Source organism: Urocampus carinirostris, chromosome 7 (assembly GCF_059441175.1).
Source record: "Urocampus carinirostris isolate Australia breed hairy pipefish chromosome 7, RoL_Ucar_1.0, whole genome shotgun sequence".
Taxonomy (NCBI): Eukaryota; Metazoa; Chordata; class Actinopteri; order Syngnathiformes; family Syngnathidae; genus Urocampus; species Urocampus carinirostris.
Genome location: NC_142355.1, coordinates 31778960 through 31795207, shown reverse-complemented (window position 1 = coordinate 31795207; position 16248 = coordinate 31778960). Strand labels below are relative to the sequence as shown.

The following is a 16248-nucleotide window of genomic DNA, read 5'->3' as shown; positions in this document are numbered from 1 at the left end:
TGCTGAAGACTAAGCTTTTGTCTGGGGCGCCGGTTTAGCAATTTAGTAAATTTGTCTCATAATATATGGTGTGGCTCTTTCCCAAAATAAAATTAATATTTTTTGCTTTTATGGCTCTTTGAGTCAAAAAGGTTCCCGACCCCTGCTATAGGCTGAACTATTTCCTACAATGCCTTTCTGGATCTTCATTTGGAATCTTGTGTACTCCTTTGAGAATTCACGAGTCAGTGATTCAAGACTGTATTTTTTTTGGTACTTTATTAGCATTTGGGTTCCAAAACTTATGCTAAAATGGGAAGCAAGAACATGATAACCATGTCAATGAGGCTTTACGATGATTAAGAAATACGAAGAATCAGGCTGTTATTAAAAAAATGAGTCAAATGTCTCTATCTATCTATCTATCTATCTATCTATCTATCTATCTATCTATCTATCTATCTATCTATCTATCTATCTATCTATCTATTTATATTATATTATATTATATTATATTATGTAATATATATACGAGAGTTATCATTTTCTATCGCTCTCTCTTGCTCTCTCCAATTTTACACGAAAGCCACGATAGATTTCAACTCCAAGCAATAAAACGTCGTCAGCATCGACATGAGCTGAGCACATTTCATGTCGGTATATTTCAAAGCCCGGCGAGATCTAGTTTATGCCGTTCATGTTGCTGTCATCTATTTCGAAAAATAAAAAGTCGGCCGCCCGTAAGGGACGACAAATCAATATTGAGACAGACCAGGGACGCTCGCTGTCTCTTTCAAATCCTTATCAATACACTAACATCCCCGCCATGATGCATCGTCCATGTGCCGACAGTTGAGTGTGACAGATTGCGACTGGCTGCTCTCCCGACACTTTTTCATGTGGAGTTGATACTTTAAAGCCCCAGGGTGTGCTTTACAGCGACCCCTAATGTTGTCAAAATTAGACTCATCGTATAAATTAAACACTTTTGGTTCGAATAAAATGCACACACACATGTTGTATCTTATAACATGAATCCCATGCCCAAGAATGTGTGAACGTATTACACAACTTGGAGCAACCGACATGTTTGGCTGCCATTTTAAGATTACAGAAGACCAAATTACCATTTTTTTGCTGAGATAGCTTGTCCTGGTGGTGCAATTATTATTCAATGGCCGTTTACCGCACAAAGCTGAGCCATTCATATAATGGTTGCCGAATCCCCTGGTTCTATTCCTATTTCCTTCCACTGTTTCTTTCTCTGGCCACTCATGTTGACCACTTGACTGCAGGCAATGGTCCGCGGCTATGGTTTAGCTGTGTAACTTTATTCGAACAATAAAAACAATTAGTAATAATTATTTTAAGGATTTTTTTTTCATTTTTAAAGATATTTTTTACCCCTTTTTTCTTGATCTAAAAAATTATAAAATGGTTCTTAAAATCGGTAAAAGCTATGTTGCTCATTTTAATGCTTTATTATTATTATTATTGTTATTATTATTATTTCATTTTAATGTACTGCTATTTGTCCCGCTTAGAAATCATGGAGGCGTCTGAAATTTTCATAGTCCACTGTGAGAGAGATAAACTAAAAAGAAAAATCCAGAAATCACAATGCCTGATTTTTTAACTAATATATCGGGCAGCACGGCGGCGCAGTGGTTAGTGCGTGTGTGGCACAGTTCTGAGGACATGAGATCGAACCTCCTGTGTGGAGTTTGCATGTTCTCCCCGTGCTTGCATGGGTTTCCTCCGGGCACTCCGGTTCCTCCCACATCCAAAAAACATATGTTTCAGGTTAATTGTCGGGTCCAAATGGTCCCTGGGTGTGAATGGGCAAGCAAATTGTCCTTCTCTGTGTGACCTGCGACTGGCTGGCGACCAGTTCAGGGTGTCCCCTGCCCACTGCCCGGAGATAGCTGGGATGGGCTCCAGCGCCCCCGCGACCCTACTGAGGATAAGCGGTGCAGATGATGGATGGATTTTATTTATTTATGGTAAATAAAAGGTTAGTATTGCTTATTTTAAGGATGGTAATTCTTATTTTACAATACAGTATTTCATCCTGTTTTCTATTAAAATGATATTCTATTTTTGCTCAAGTGGGAATTTTTTGTAGGCAGTGATTATTTTTATGATTTATTATTTCAAAATATTTTACTCTGCAGAGTATCTGCCATCAAACATATGAAGACATTTTTGGTAAATAAGAAAAAAAGGGTAATCATTATTTTAATGATATTTTTTCTTTTTTAAAAAGAACATCACCTTACATATGCTAGATGATTGCCATCCACCATTTTGGGCGATTTTATTCATTTTAATTCTTATGTATTTTTCATTTTAATATATGTTCGATATGTTCATATGTTAACTTATTTTTTTTTTATGAAAATGTGAAATAATTATTAGGAATACTTATCTTAAGGATTTTTTTCTTCTCTGTCATTAATTTCACTACTTAAAATTATCTACCATTAGGCAATTTTGTTCATGTTTATGCTAATTATTTATTTTACTTATTTTACAATATGATTTTTAATGGGTAAAATTATACGTAATATTACATCTGAGGCTTGTTTTTGCTCAGTTTAAATATTGCTTTTATTTTCATTGACAAAATAAGAAAAATTACACTAAAATGAGCAAAATTCAAAGTTCACTTTGGTTGATAAACTATCCTTCAGCAAGTCTGTCTCACACTGCCCCCTAGTGGCCAAAATCTGGAACCGCGTCCTCTTTTTATTTCCAAGCGGGAAGCGGTTCAATGAAAAATGCTCCTATACAACAACGTGACAGTTGTTTAAATGCAATCCCTAACTGAAGTATTACAGCATTAAATAATATGTAGGGCTGTTGCAATATTTGGCTTCTAACAAGATGTATGCTGTTGTGCCTCCTGCAGCACTACATCTGCTTGTCGGAGCTTCCTGTCCCCCAAATTGCCGTCACCTTCTCCCTGCAGGAGGTAGAGGCCATCGAGAGGGACTGCGCTGTATACCGAGGACGCATGGAGAGAATCGCCAAGTACAGCGCCGTCAGCCGGGAAGTGCAGGTAAATATCCAGTAGAGAAAAATTCTAGACGCACTGATGTCATATTTTTCTGCTTTTCCCTGACGTCGCTGGTCAACGTTGTGCTGGGGCTTGCAAAATCAATAGCAAAACCTTTTTTTTATCTAAATCAGCCGTAGTCTGGCCGGGGGCAAGTTACGGCCCGTAATGAATTTTCACCTGCCCGCGGCCTCTGTCATAAAATTAATGATACCTGACCCGCCAATAATATTCACGTCAGTCTAAAATAAATTTGTACAAAAAAAATAATAATAATCACCATTTCACCAGATGATGGCAGTAGCCGCTTGGCCACCTTGCCGGCTGTGATTGTTGAACTGAGTACTTTATGCTCAGTTAACTCCATGCCGCATTTATGAAATTCACGGCCTGTTGACCGTGCACTATGCTCAGTTGATTTTTGCAATTGGGAGATGGAATAAGAGCTTGCTCTGTCCACTCCACGCATCGGCCCGGTATTGCAGTACCTCCGGGATCGGTGCATTCGCATTGATCGCTGCTTGGCTAGGACCTTGACTCAGCCTTTTGGCTGGGAACAAGTGTCTCGGCCTCTTGGCTTTGCAGTGTATTATGATTTGACCGATAATGGATAATTGATAAAGAATATAGAACAATAACTCTCTACAAAACCCCCCACCTTGCCATTTGCTTTTTGTGAAAATTTTAGCCCACCCTGACATGGCGACTGTAAATAAAAAAGGAAAGTTGACTGTGTCTTCCAGGACAAGAAATTTGGAGTACAATAATCTCGCGGTTAATGGGGACCAAAACCACCCGCGAAAAGTGAAAATCCGCGAAGTAGCGATTCCCCCTTCAGAAATGCTTTAAAACATTTTTTTTTAAATTCTTTTCTTTTATTATTATTATTTTTTAGACCTGCGAAGCTCTGAACCCGCGAACGTGGAACCGCGAAGTAGTGAGGTCCCACTCTATTTTTTTTTTCACCAAAATCTGAAATAACTGATTCTGCCTAATTTTCCAAAAGACAGGCAGACGAAAAAGGCTGACTCCAAAAAGCTAACTGGAAATGAACACTGAAAATGTAAAGCAACTGGAAGCTGTTTTAATGGCACAGGAGTTCTTTTTCACAAGACCTTGCTTCTAATGCTAGCTTCGAGGTCGCGACGCTGATTTCCAAGCACTGCAAACCTTTGAACTAGGGGAAAATTTTAAAAGACTGTTCAAAGAATGTCAGGCTAAAACATTTTCAACTTTCTTGAAAAGTTTGGACACCCTTGATCTAGTCAAGTCATATTTATTTGTATAGCCCTTAATCACAAGAAGTCTCAAAGGGCTGCACAGACTACATACAACTAAAACAGGTTTCTACTTAGAGGCTTTTGAGTATTGCGGGGCCTGTTTGAAATGCAAATGAGTGTAATTAAAGGTATACTTATCTTCTCTTAATACCCAAAGATACTTGACATACAAAAAGAGACAAAGTGATAATAGAATTTCCTTATTCGCCACTCGAGCTTCAATGATTATTCGATGCTGTTGACAAAAATGGCGAAGAGAAATAGTCGATATAAACTCATTTTGTCGACTATTGTCGCTACACACATTTATCCAACAGAGTAAGACATCCCTACATAAATATAATCTCTGCTGAGAGTTGCTCATGCACATTAACCTCTGTCTCGAGCGTTAACGTAAACATACAGAAACTGTGGTTTCAATATCAAGTGCCAAAGTTTTACATATTAGCTTGGATACGACCAATAAAAAGACCACCTCAGTAAGATTCAATTTACATTCAAGCAAATAATTCTTCAATGTCATGTATTCTACGTTTTAGAAATGTATATTTTGCTAAAAAAAGAGCTTGCGCGTTATGCCAGACTGTGCCAGACCAACGCCAACATTTTTGAAGTTAATGCATGCAGTCCGAAGAACCAAATGTTAAAACTTTGTAAACGATAAACGTCAGTTGTTAAAACATTTGACTCCAAACAAGAATTGTAAAGTTCTTTTGTTACAAAATTTGCAGTAGACCATTGTATGTACTTGGCAAAATGTACATGATATTTGTTTTATTTACTGTACTACCGCTGCTAATGAGCCTGTTTTTTATTTATGTCATTTATCTATTCATTTGTTTGTATGTAGTTCAAATGAGCAACATTTTCTGTCATTGGGGTAAGAATTAGCAGAGGTGAATATGTTTTGGGAGTTAGCTCAGCCAGTAGGCATTTTCATCATGTTGTGACACAAACCATTAGCAGATCAGCATCTTATATAGCGTTGACCAATAGCAGACAGGCATCTTAGAGAAGTAACTTTTTATACACATGAACACTGCAAAGTTTGAATTTTGTAACTTATTGCAGCTTGGTCATCCTGGAAGGGAGATTACCTCATGTGTGGTCTGTTGTCAAGGTTTCTTCATTTTCCTCATGCCCAAGTTATTGAGTTTTTCCTTGCCCTCATTTAGGTTTTAGATCAGGGGATGGTGTCATAATGGTCTGTAGTTTTCGATAATCTGTGATCTGTGCAGCCATTTGAGACTTCATGTTATCAAGGGCTATACAAATAAATATGACTTGAATTGTTTAATTTAGCTTAATTTAAGAATTACTTTTCTTATTTTGCCAGAAAAGCAAGTTGAAATGTCTTAAAACCATAACCAAAATCCCTAAACTCAGCTATATTTTTGCCAACGGGATAGGATTTTATGCTTTAATTGTTATTTTCAGGCTTCCGTAACACACAGCCTTCAAACGCACATGCATCATCTCCATTCTAAACTACGACCTCTAGCAAGAAGCTATTACGCACGGTCACTTTCAGGCTGTCTTGTTTTTGGCTCATATCTAAGCACAATTGTGGTTTATCGTTGCAGGCTCAGCGAGCGGAGGAAGCGCGACAAGAACTCATCAATCAGGTCAGAGCGTCGGCAGCCAAAACCCTGGAGAGTATCCGTGGTGAGCACACACTATCTGCGTTTCAACCTCCTCATGTTTTTGGCCCGTCAATATTTCCCAAATAGCTCTGCTCAGTTTTGAAACCGACATCACCCGGTGGCTACGAGAGCGAGGAGAATTTCACGGAGGAATTTTTCCTCCCGGCTCCAAGAGCTAATCACCACTCGCGTCCTTTTTAGCATCGAACTCTTTTAGCACCTGCGCGGGAGCCAGGCGACGTGGGCTAGAGGCAGATGGCAACCTCTTTTGATGTTTTGGCGCCCGATTTTCTGAGCTCACGGCGTTCTCCTCGGTTTCCCGCAGGGCGGCAGGTGTCGCGGCGCCTGGCCGAGGAGGCTAGGAAAAGGGAACGTTTCCAGGAGCTCAAGCAGCACCTGGAACAGGAGCAGGAGGTAAAGCTTTGCTTCTAAAAATGTTTTGGTTTGCATGGAAGAAGTGTTTCCTCCATGTTTTCCTACTGTGTTTGCACAAATTTGGTCTTAGATTATAAAAATGTGAGAGTTTAATATTTTTTCCATTAAGTATGTGTTAAAATTGCTAAAATGAGTTCAAAAAGCTTTTATTTTGTTATCAGTGCGTCTATCTGATGCGTAACACATTCGTAAAGGAAGAAAGGGGGGCAGGGTGATTACATACCCAACCTGCGTTGTTTTGTTAATGTAGCCTGAAAATCGTGAATGTAATAAAAATCCTGTTTCAAACGTAGTCTTAACACTAAACCATACCCCAAAAAAGATGAAATAAGAAGAGTTTACTCGAGCGCTTCTAAGATATGCACGTACTTGCACGCCCAACTCAGAAGCATAAATAGGCTACAGTAATGAGTTAAGCCAGAAGAGGGCATCAGCGAGATTACAATATCCAAATTCCGGACACAACTTTGTAAATAAATTACCTTATAAAGCAGCTAGTCGATCATTTTTTTCTAAATATTAGGTAGAAAATAATCCTCAAAGTCCCGGTGTGTATTATTTAGCAACGCTTAGTGGTGTTCTCCATGTAAATAAAAACACCTGTGATTCAAAATAATAACAACATACATCTCATAAACAGGATTTTAGGCTTCAAATTGTGTAATTATCCTAAACAAATTGGGACACCCTGACATATGTGGCCGCCATCTTACGACTATGGAAGCCCAAATGAGCATTTTGCTGAGGTAGCTTGTCCCGGTGGTGCTTCTAGCATTTACAACCACATACCACACATAGCTGAGCCTGCATGCAATGGTCATTAAATCCTGTGATCCAGGCATCTTCCATTTGTTCCACTGTTTCCCTCTCTAGCCATTCGTGTTAGTCAATCTGCTGCTCGTGAGTCCTTCAGTGTCACTCGCCTTCCACAGCTGGTCGCCAGGATCCTGTATCAAGTAACTCAGCAAAGTTTGCTCGCCTGACCATTCATGGAAGGGAAGTGACACAGAATGACAAAGCAGAAACAACTAAAGTGGCTAGTGGTGAGCAATGTTCCCTCTCATTTTCCACCGGTCTGAGCCTTCACACAAAGTCGGTGAGCAACGCTTGAAACAACAGTGAGCAACAGAAATCCCAAGTGTGGCAACTAAGTCATTATCAAACATGTCCAAAACTTGACATCATTACTACATTTTGCTGAGTTTCCGGCAATGCAAATTTTTTTTCACATTTGAATGAATTGACTAATGTACTATTGCAAAGGTTGTACGGCCTACAAACGTCATTTGGTTTTACAACAATTCTTTCACAAGATTTCCATTCCTTTTTTTTCCTGGTATCTTTTGGCGCATAATACTAACATTTTTGGGGGCTTATTTAGTCGGTAGCGCGATACACAACTGTATTTAATCACATTTTTTAGTGGAAGTACAATGTTGGCAACAAGATTGACTTGGTAAAATTGAAAATTATTTGAATGCAACACAAACTTTTTCTTCTTTTTCCCTGTTTTTTTTTCTATTATTTTTTAAATTCCTTTAAAAAAAATCTCATTGAGTTTTATTTTTTCCTAGCTGTTACTTTTTTCTTTTTGTTTTCTATTTACTTTTTTTCTTTTGTTTCTTTCTTTTTCTTTTTTTCTGGCTTTTTTCTGAATTTTTCCTTTTTTCTCTTCCTTTTGTCTCTTTTTTTCTCTGCTTTTCATTACTTTTTCATTTTGGTATTTTTTTCTTTTTTTTTTTTCTATTCCCCCTTCCTTGAAGTCATTTTGTGCATAATTTTTCATAATATTTGGTCATATAGAGATGAAAGAATAAAAAACAACCTAAAGAGCCGTTTGGGACCTGAAAGAGCCGAGCCAAAGAAGCCGGTTCTCGAAAAACTCTACTGACTTTACTCAACTTCCTTCTACTTCGACCTTGAGTTCAAAATACCGCATTTAGAACACAACGTCAGGGGAACAATTGTATTTTTACCTTCATGCATTGTAACTTTGACTTAATTCACTTCTTAATTAGCAATTTCGAGCCCTGATTTTTTTGAGCTGGCTAGATTTTCTTGTGCGCGGAAAAGCTCTGGGCGGTGCGCAATTGCGCGCACACACAGCTTAGAGGGAACATTGCGCTGGCTAGATTTTCTTGTGCGCGGAAAAGCTCTAGGCAGTGCGTGATTGGGCACGCGCGCAGCTTAGAGGGAACATTGGTGGTGAGCCATAGCCAGCAGCCGAGTGGCTGAGATGAGTGGCTAGAGAAGGAGCACATTAAAAAAAGTGGAAGATGTCTGAATCACAGGATTTGGCTACCATTACTTGCAGGGCTATGCTGTGGGAGATGAGTAGTCGCCAAGTTCTTAAAGCGGAGGTAGAGCGCTCGTCTTGGGATCAAGAGATCGCAGGTTCGATTCCTGGCTCCTCCGTGTTATATGTCGAAGTGTCCTTGGGCAAGACACTGAATCCCTAATGCCCCCAATAAGCAAGTCGGCGCCTTGCATGGCTGCTATTGGTGTGTGAGTGTGTGTGTGAATGGGTAAGTGTGAAGCACATTGTAAGGCGCTTTGGAAGGTCTTCATTTACCCGAAAAGCGTTATAAAAATGCAGACCATTTACCATATACCAATTAAAGCTCATACCATAGCAAAATGTTCATTTTGGGCCAAATATGTCAGCCTCTTTAAGTTGCTTAATATAATTACACTCTCTAAACCTATAAGTTTGAAAAAAATACATTCATGAGTTAGTATATATGTTTTTGTCTATTACCTGAATCAATGCTGTTTTATTCAATTGTGTGAAGTGTTTAACACCACTAGGTGTCGCCAGATGTAACACACACTGCCGCAAAATAAAGCTAAGCTTTTAAAACTCATTTTTTGGTCATTTTTGGCACGAAAAAGTATGTTTTATTTATGAAATGTACCACAACCAGTCAAAGTTTTTATATAATTATGAGACTTTGTCACTATTGTCACGGCAGTGGCACAGCGCGGCCAAGAAGAAGCAAGAGGAAGATGATTTTAGCTTCGCCAGAGAGCTGAGGGACCGAGAGAAGAGACTCCAAGCGCTGGAGGAGCAACTGGAACAGAGAGCTAGGTCTTGTGCTACTTGACTCCTCATAAGTTGACTCCTTCAAGTACCATAAAATGGCTCTAAACATTAAACCTGAGCATTGAAACTGTACCCAAACTTCAGGAAAGAGCTGATCATGCAGTACAGCCACCTGTCCGAAGAGGCAGCTCGTAAGGAGCGCCGGGCCCTGTGGAGGGCGCAGAGGACTAGACTCGACGAGGCTCGGTCCGACTTCTTGGCGCGTGACCGGCAACAGTTGCAGGTGCGTTGCTAGCCGTGCCTAGCTAAAGGATGACGTAAAACATCCCATAATGTGTCACGTGACTTCTTACTAGGGCCTTTTGGAGGAGCATCCTGAGGTCCAGGAGAGACTGGTAAGTAAATTGTTTATTGCCCCATATTAATAAGTTGCTCAATTGGGTAAGCAATTTCAAAAAATTTAATGTTTCCTATTTTACTACAGACATAATAATAATAATAATATTAATAATTTCCTTGTATTGTCAATACAGAACTACTCACAACAGAAACAGGTCACTTTTATACAGGTAGTTGAAAATATGGTAAATCATTTGTTAATCCAGCAAAATTTACTTTTAGTAAATTAAATAACAATATTTGATATCAGGCAAATGACATTTAAATTAGGATTTATTTTTGTTTTTATTTTTATTGGAAGTACAAGTTGTATTAAATGCGCAAAATTGTCTTTCATTGTCTTTTTGTAATTTAAAGAATGAAATCGTGTAGAAATGCGATGTCAATCTATATTTAGTTTTCTTTTGGAATTTAACACCTAAAATAAAACGAGTTTCCAGCTAAGTTATATAGATCTACTTTAATTGTAAGACACAATTTTACATAATAATTCAAATACTGCTTCATCTCGGAGTTTATTATTCACTTAAGCCGATCATGAGAACCCAAATATATCGGTACGTAACGATCAGCTTGGCCTGATTTTTGCAATCCGGAGATGGAATAAGAGCTTGCTCTGTCCACTCCACGCATCGGCCCGGTATTGCAGTACCTCCGGGAACGGTGCATTCGCAATGATCGCAGCAAGGCTTTAGGGCTAGGACCTTAGCTTGGCCTTTTGGCTGTGAGTAAGTGTCCCGGCTCCTAGGCTTTGTAGCGTATTATGAACTGACCGATAACGGATAATGGATAATGAATAATGAAGATAGAACAATAACCCTTAAAAACCCCAAAACCCCTTATTATTCACTTAAGAAAAGCTAGTTTCTTCAACTAAAGATTTAAAGTTTTAGCAGGAAGCTTCAAATAAATAATTAAAGCTTTAACTTGAAGCTTTAAAGTTGTTCCAACCAAAGAGTTAAAGCTTTAACATGAAGCTTCAAAGCTGCCTGAAATACTGCTTCAAAATTGCTGAAAAACGACTCAAATGAATGTTGATTTTTACCTGATTTTAAACTTCGAACATGCTTCAATTTAAGAGTTTTCGTTTTACTTGAACTTGAATCTCCAATGCAGCTTTATGGATTTAAATATGTAACTCGTGCAAAATTTAAGCTTCAAACCCTTTTCAACTAGAGAGAGAAATCTTTGAAGCTTCAAAACTGATTAGACTCAAGAGTTAACCCTTTAATTTAACATTGAAGACTCAAAATTGTTTCAACTATAAAGATAAAGCTAACTTGAAGCTTCAAAACTGCAAAAAGTAATCATTAAAAACTTTTATTTAACTTCGAGCTTCATAATTGCTTAACCTTTCAAATCTTTCTCAACTAAAGAGGTAAAACTTTTATTTAACTTTGAGCTTCAAAGCTGATTTAATTCAAGGGTTTTTGCTGTAAACCAGAGTTTAAGCAACTTAAACATTTATTAAAATACAGGTAACATCCAATTTATGACCAACCTGACTTACTTTTGACCAGGGTCGGCAGGTGCTCATTTTTTCCAGCACATAATCTTTTTTTCCAGCAGATGCTTGTTTCTGTTTTATTCAATGTGTGGTTGCACCACAACACATAGCAGCCCATCAACGGGTGTGACAATTTTGGCAGCCCGCCGGCACTACAGTCTACCACCACACTGTTACTAAATACAGTTTTGTCAGACGATGGTGCCATTGTAAAGGATTTACCACTGCCGCGGAACAGTCATCAATAGTCATACTGTGCTCTAGGAAGTGATCCTATACAGTATGTGTGCCTGTGCGGTCAAGCGAAAGCTTTCTTTCATTTGGATTTACTTTTACCAGAAATGCAATGGCACCGACTGGTGGTGGCGGGATTTTTTTCAATGAAAGAAGTGTGTCGTTGCTCAAAAAGGTAAAAAAGGGCCTGGTAAGACCATAAAATAAATACATTTGTCATTGCAGGAAATTTGCCCTGAGCAGTTATCTGAAACCCAACCAAACAAACCCAAAGAATCGGAACAATCTCCCACGGTGCACACAGCCACCTTCATCTCGGGAGATTTTCTACCCCAGTTGCCTACCAGGGACGATACCGCCCAGGACTTCGAGTCCTGCCCCACGGCACAACTCGTAGACTACGAATTTAGTGCCCCCTTCAGCCCATTGAAAGGAATCGCAAAGCTCAGGCCTGCTTGCGGCTCCTCTTTGCTACAGCCGGATGTGATCGCCGACCACCCGTCTTCTTCACATTTCTCCCGAGAGAACATGCCTCTGATTGACGATCGCTCCCCCCTGGTAAAATCTAGGGTCTCCCTGGTAGAGCCTAGAAATGAGCTGGAGTCTCAGGATGCCACGCTGCTTGGGCAAGGCGACACTTCCATGCAAGAAAAAGATTGGGAACTGAAAGACCATGATGATAAAGTTTGTAGTCTCTTGAAATCGGAATTACCATCAGAACCCTCCCCCCCTCTTTGCTTGCAGGAGCACCCTTCAGATTCCCATAACAAGGTAGGCAAGCACGTCTTAGACGTGGATGCCCCTCGTCTGTCCTCCACTGTCCAGTGTCACTTATTAAACGCCAACATCAAAGTTGGGGAGAATGTTTCAGACTTTGTAGCTCCGCCTCCTGCCCGTAACCTCCAGGGGCACCCGTCAGACGCCAACATAAAAATCGGAGAAAACGTTTCAGACTTTGTAGCTCCGCCTCAGGCCTGTAACCTCCAGGGGCACCCGGCAGACGCCAACATAAAAATCGGAGAAAACGTTTCAGACTTTTTAGCTCCGCCTCCTACCCGTAACCTCCACGGGCACTCGTCGGACGCCAACATAAAAATCGGAGAAAACTTTTCAGACATTGTTGCGCTGCCCCCTGCTCGCAACCCCCATGGCCACTCGTCGGACGGCCACATCATAGTCGGGGAAAACATTTCCGACTTTGTTGTACCGTCCATAGCCCGCAATCTCCATGGCCACGTCTCCGACGGCCACATCAAAGTCGGGGAAAACATTTCTGACTTTGTTGTTCCGTCCATAGCCCGCAATCTCCATGGCCACGTCTCCGACGGCCACATCCAAGTGGGCCACATGGTTTCGGAAATCTCCTCCCTGCACCCGGCACCCAGCGTCCACGGGCACTCATCGGACGCCAACATAAAAGTGGGCGGGTTCGCCTCCGACGTGGCGCAGGCCACACCCCGCTGGAGCAAGCATGGCCACGCCTCGGACTCCACGCTACAGGTTGGCTGCCTGATGCCCGTCACCATGACAACCGCATCCACAAACACCCATGCCCGAGTCTCAGACTCCAGTTTGGGAGGCGGCTGTGTCGTCATCGGAACCAACCAGTCCCTGGCCCCGTTGCCGGGCAGTCAGTATGGGCATTCGTCAGACTCCGCCCTCGGGGTGGGTTGTGTTGTTCTAGCCGCGGTGAAGCTAGCAACGGAATCTTCGGCAGGAACTGAGGTGGAAGGAAAAGTTGAGCTCGACGTGGATGCCAGAGGTATGTACCGTATTTTCCGCACTATAAGGCGCACCTAAAAGCCTTTATTTTTTTCAAAAGCTGACCATGCGCCTTATAATACAGTGCGCCTTATAATACAGTGCGCCTTATACAGTCGCAAAGTCTTCCAACTAACTTGCAGCCGCCAACTAGATTTTTCCCCGAAGGCCAAGTAGTCCGCGGTGTATGCTGGGATTTATTTACCGGCCTTTCATTGGCTAACCAATGTCTCAATCATCATTTGAATCGATCACTATTGGCTAAAGTTATTCGGAGGTCAAGGGGCGGATCCTTTTTATCATTTACAGGCTGGCATAGGCTTAAACGGCAAAACAAAGCATGCAATTGGCCGAAAAAGATGAATGTGTATAGCATGTGGTTGACGGCATACAGAAAGCATTTTTTAATATTCTGTATTTGTAAATATTTTATTCTCCTTGATTTACTACACTCACGGATATAAGAGGACATTGGCTGCACATTATTATGAACACAACGACTTCGGTGAGCTACTCCGGCTATATATTATCCCTTTATCTTGTTTCAGACTGAACTCAATGTTTCTGTGATAAGCGGTGCAGATAATGGATGGAATGGAGTGTCTATTTTTAAATTAAACTCAATTCCAAGTGCTTATTGTCATATGCACAGTAAAGTTGCGAGCAAAAAAGAAAATAGAAACTAAGGAATGGTTGGCATTTCTTGAATCCCAAGACTTTAACCTTCCGAATGATGGAACGATACATTTGAGTGACATCGTACGGACACCACATCCGCACGTGTTCTCGACACGTATTTGCGTCTTTGCAAGCTTTGGGAATGTTAAGGGGGTAATCAGTTGGACTGAATCATCTGACTGTTTTGTCCACGTTCCCATTGTAGCGTCTTATAATCCGGTGCGTCTTATGTATGTCAAAAATAGGACCAAAAACTATTTTTTCGGGGTGCGCCCTTTAACCCGTTGCGCCTTATAGTGCGGAAAATACGGTAAATGAAACGCTTTTAGATAAAGTACACTTTGAAAGAGTTGTGTCAATCTCCTCAAATTGTTAATCAATACAAATAAACATGACTTGGTTTGATGATATTTATATTAATGCAATCTAAAGTCCCATTTCTCATCAGATAGCTTTTTTGCTTTTATATCTTTCAAAATGAGTTTCTATTTTCTCCATTCGCTAACTTTCGTCTCAGGTACTGTAAATAAAAATAGTGTGATAATGAGATAAATTCAAATTCCTTTTTGTATGTTATGTATATCCCTTGTGGTCAAGTGATTAGGGTTCGGCACTCTCACCACCGTGGCCCAAGTTTGATTCCCGTTGCATTTAATGTTTAGCGAATATTGTCAGCAAATCTGCACCTAAATTTTGAATTATTGTTTACACCTAAATACGGTAGTTAATAGGGGAGGTTTTTACGTGCGATTGAATGTTCTTATACAACAGAGTTTCTCTTCATGAGGAGAAAATACTGCTTTATGCATACATTTTGATTTCTTTTGAAAAATAATCCATTTGGATGAATTAGTTTGATTTTAAGTCAATTTGTTAAATGTGACTTTCAAAAACGTCAATTTATTTGAACCAATTAAATTGATTATGCTAAAGCCTAAAAAAGTCATTTTTCTTTCAAAGAATTAATGAGTAAATTAAAACATTTGGGTTGATTCAAATAATGTAGTATTCAAAGCAACCGCTTAAATCGGGGTACTCTGTCTGAAAAGAACACAAAAACCAAGACCTAAAAAATTCCAAAATGTATGAAAATAAATGGCTCTTTCTAAGAATAACTCGTCGAAAAATGTGCTTATATCTTGTTAAATAAAAAAATGTAGATCAGGTCGTACAAAACAATCCCCAAAAACGTCAACTCATTTAAAAACTATCTTGAAATCAACTGTCAATCAGTCAGTTAATTATAATACAATAACAAAATTTCCTTAATTTGAATGTAAAAACCCAGCACAAAATGTTCCCCAAGAAATGTTCAAATTCCTCCAAAAAGTCTTTCCTTTTGTTTCCTTTTAAATTGTATTACTTTTTACTAGTTTTACATAGTTGTTTGGATTTATATACATATATACATATTCATGTCTTCCTCTGGGGAAGCAGAGCCTGAGGACTCTGGGTTGGGCTCTCGTAACACTGGGGTTGAAGTCAACGAGGTTGTCAAAAAACTCCTCGGTGGCAGGGCCCCGGGGTCGATGAGATCCGCCCAGACTTCATTAAGGCTCTGGATGTTGTGGGCGTGTCATGGTTGACGCGCCTCTGCAACATCGCGTGGACATCGGGGACAGTGCCTCTGGACTGGCAGACTGGGGTGGTGGTTCCCGTCTTTAAGAAGGGGGACCGGAGAGTGTGTTCCAACTACAGGGGAATCACACTTCTCAGCCTCCCTGGTAAGGTCTATTCAGGGGTACTGGAGAGGAGGGTCCGCCAGGAAGTCGAATCTCGGATTCAGGAGGAACAGTGTGGTTTTCGTCCTGGCCGTGGAACACTGGACCAGCTCTATACACTCTTCAGGGTCTTTGAGGGTGCATGGGAGTTTGCCTGTCCGGTCTACATGTGTTTTGTGGACTTGGAGAAGGCATTCGACCGTGTTCCTCGGGAGGCCCTGTGGGGGGTGCTTCGGGAGTATGGGGTACCGCACAGTCTTATCCGGGCTGTGCGGTCCCTGTATGCCCGGTGCCAGAGTCTGGTCCGCATTGCCGGCAATAAGTCGGATTCGTTCCCGGTGAGGGTTGGGCTCCGCCAGGGCTGCCCTTTGTCACCGATTCTGTTCATAACTTTTATGGACAGAATTTCTAGGCGCAGCCTTGGCGGGGATGGAGTCCGGTTTGGGGGCCTCAGCATTGCGTCACTGCTTTTTGCAGATGACTTGGTGCTGTTGGCTTCCTCAGCCCGTG

General features: G+C 40.7%; 1 protein-coding gene and 2 pseudogenes across 1 annotated transcript in view; all 3 read left to right on the top strand.

The window, feature by feature from the left end:
* The window catches only part of tubgcp6 (tubulin gamma complex component 6), a 66319-nt gene that overhangs the window by 32858 nt on the left and 17213 nt on the right, over nucleotides 1-16248 (top strand). The window contains exons 12-18 of the mRNA XM_088340573.1: nucleotides 2891-3040; nucleotides 5901-5982; nucleotides 6286-6374; nucleotides 9368-9483; nucleotides 9583-9721; nucleotides 9795-9833; nucleotides 11804-13340. Coding sequence (XP_088196699.1) covers nucleotides 2891-3040; nucleotides 5901-5982; nucleotides 6286-6374; nucleotides 9368-9483; nucleotides 9583-9721; nucleotides 9795-9833; nucleotides 11804-13340 — 2152 coding nt within the window. The remainder of the gene's footprint in view (nucleotides 1-2890; nucleotides 3041-5900; nucleotides 5983-6285; nucleotides 6375-9367; nucleotides 9484-9582; nucleotides 9722-9794; nucleotides 9834-11803; nucleotides 13341-16248) is intronic.
* LOC148362975 (U2 spliceosomal RNA) lies at nucleotides 3415-3547 on the top strand (annotated as a pseudogene).
* LOC148362974 (U2 spliceosomal RNA) lies at nucleotides 10335-10511 on the top strand (annotated as a pseudogene).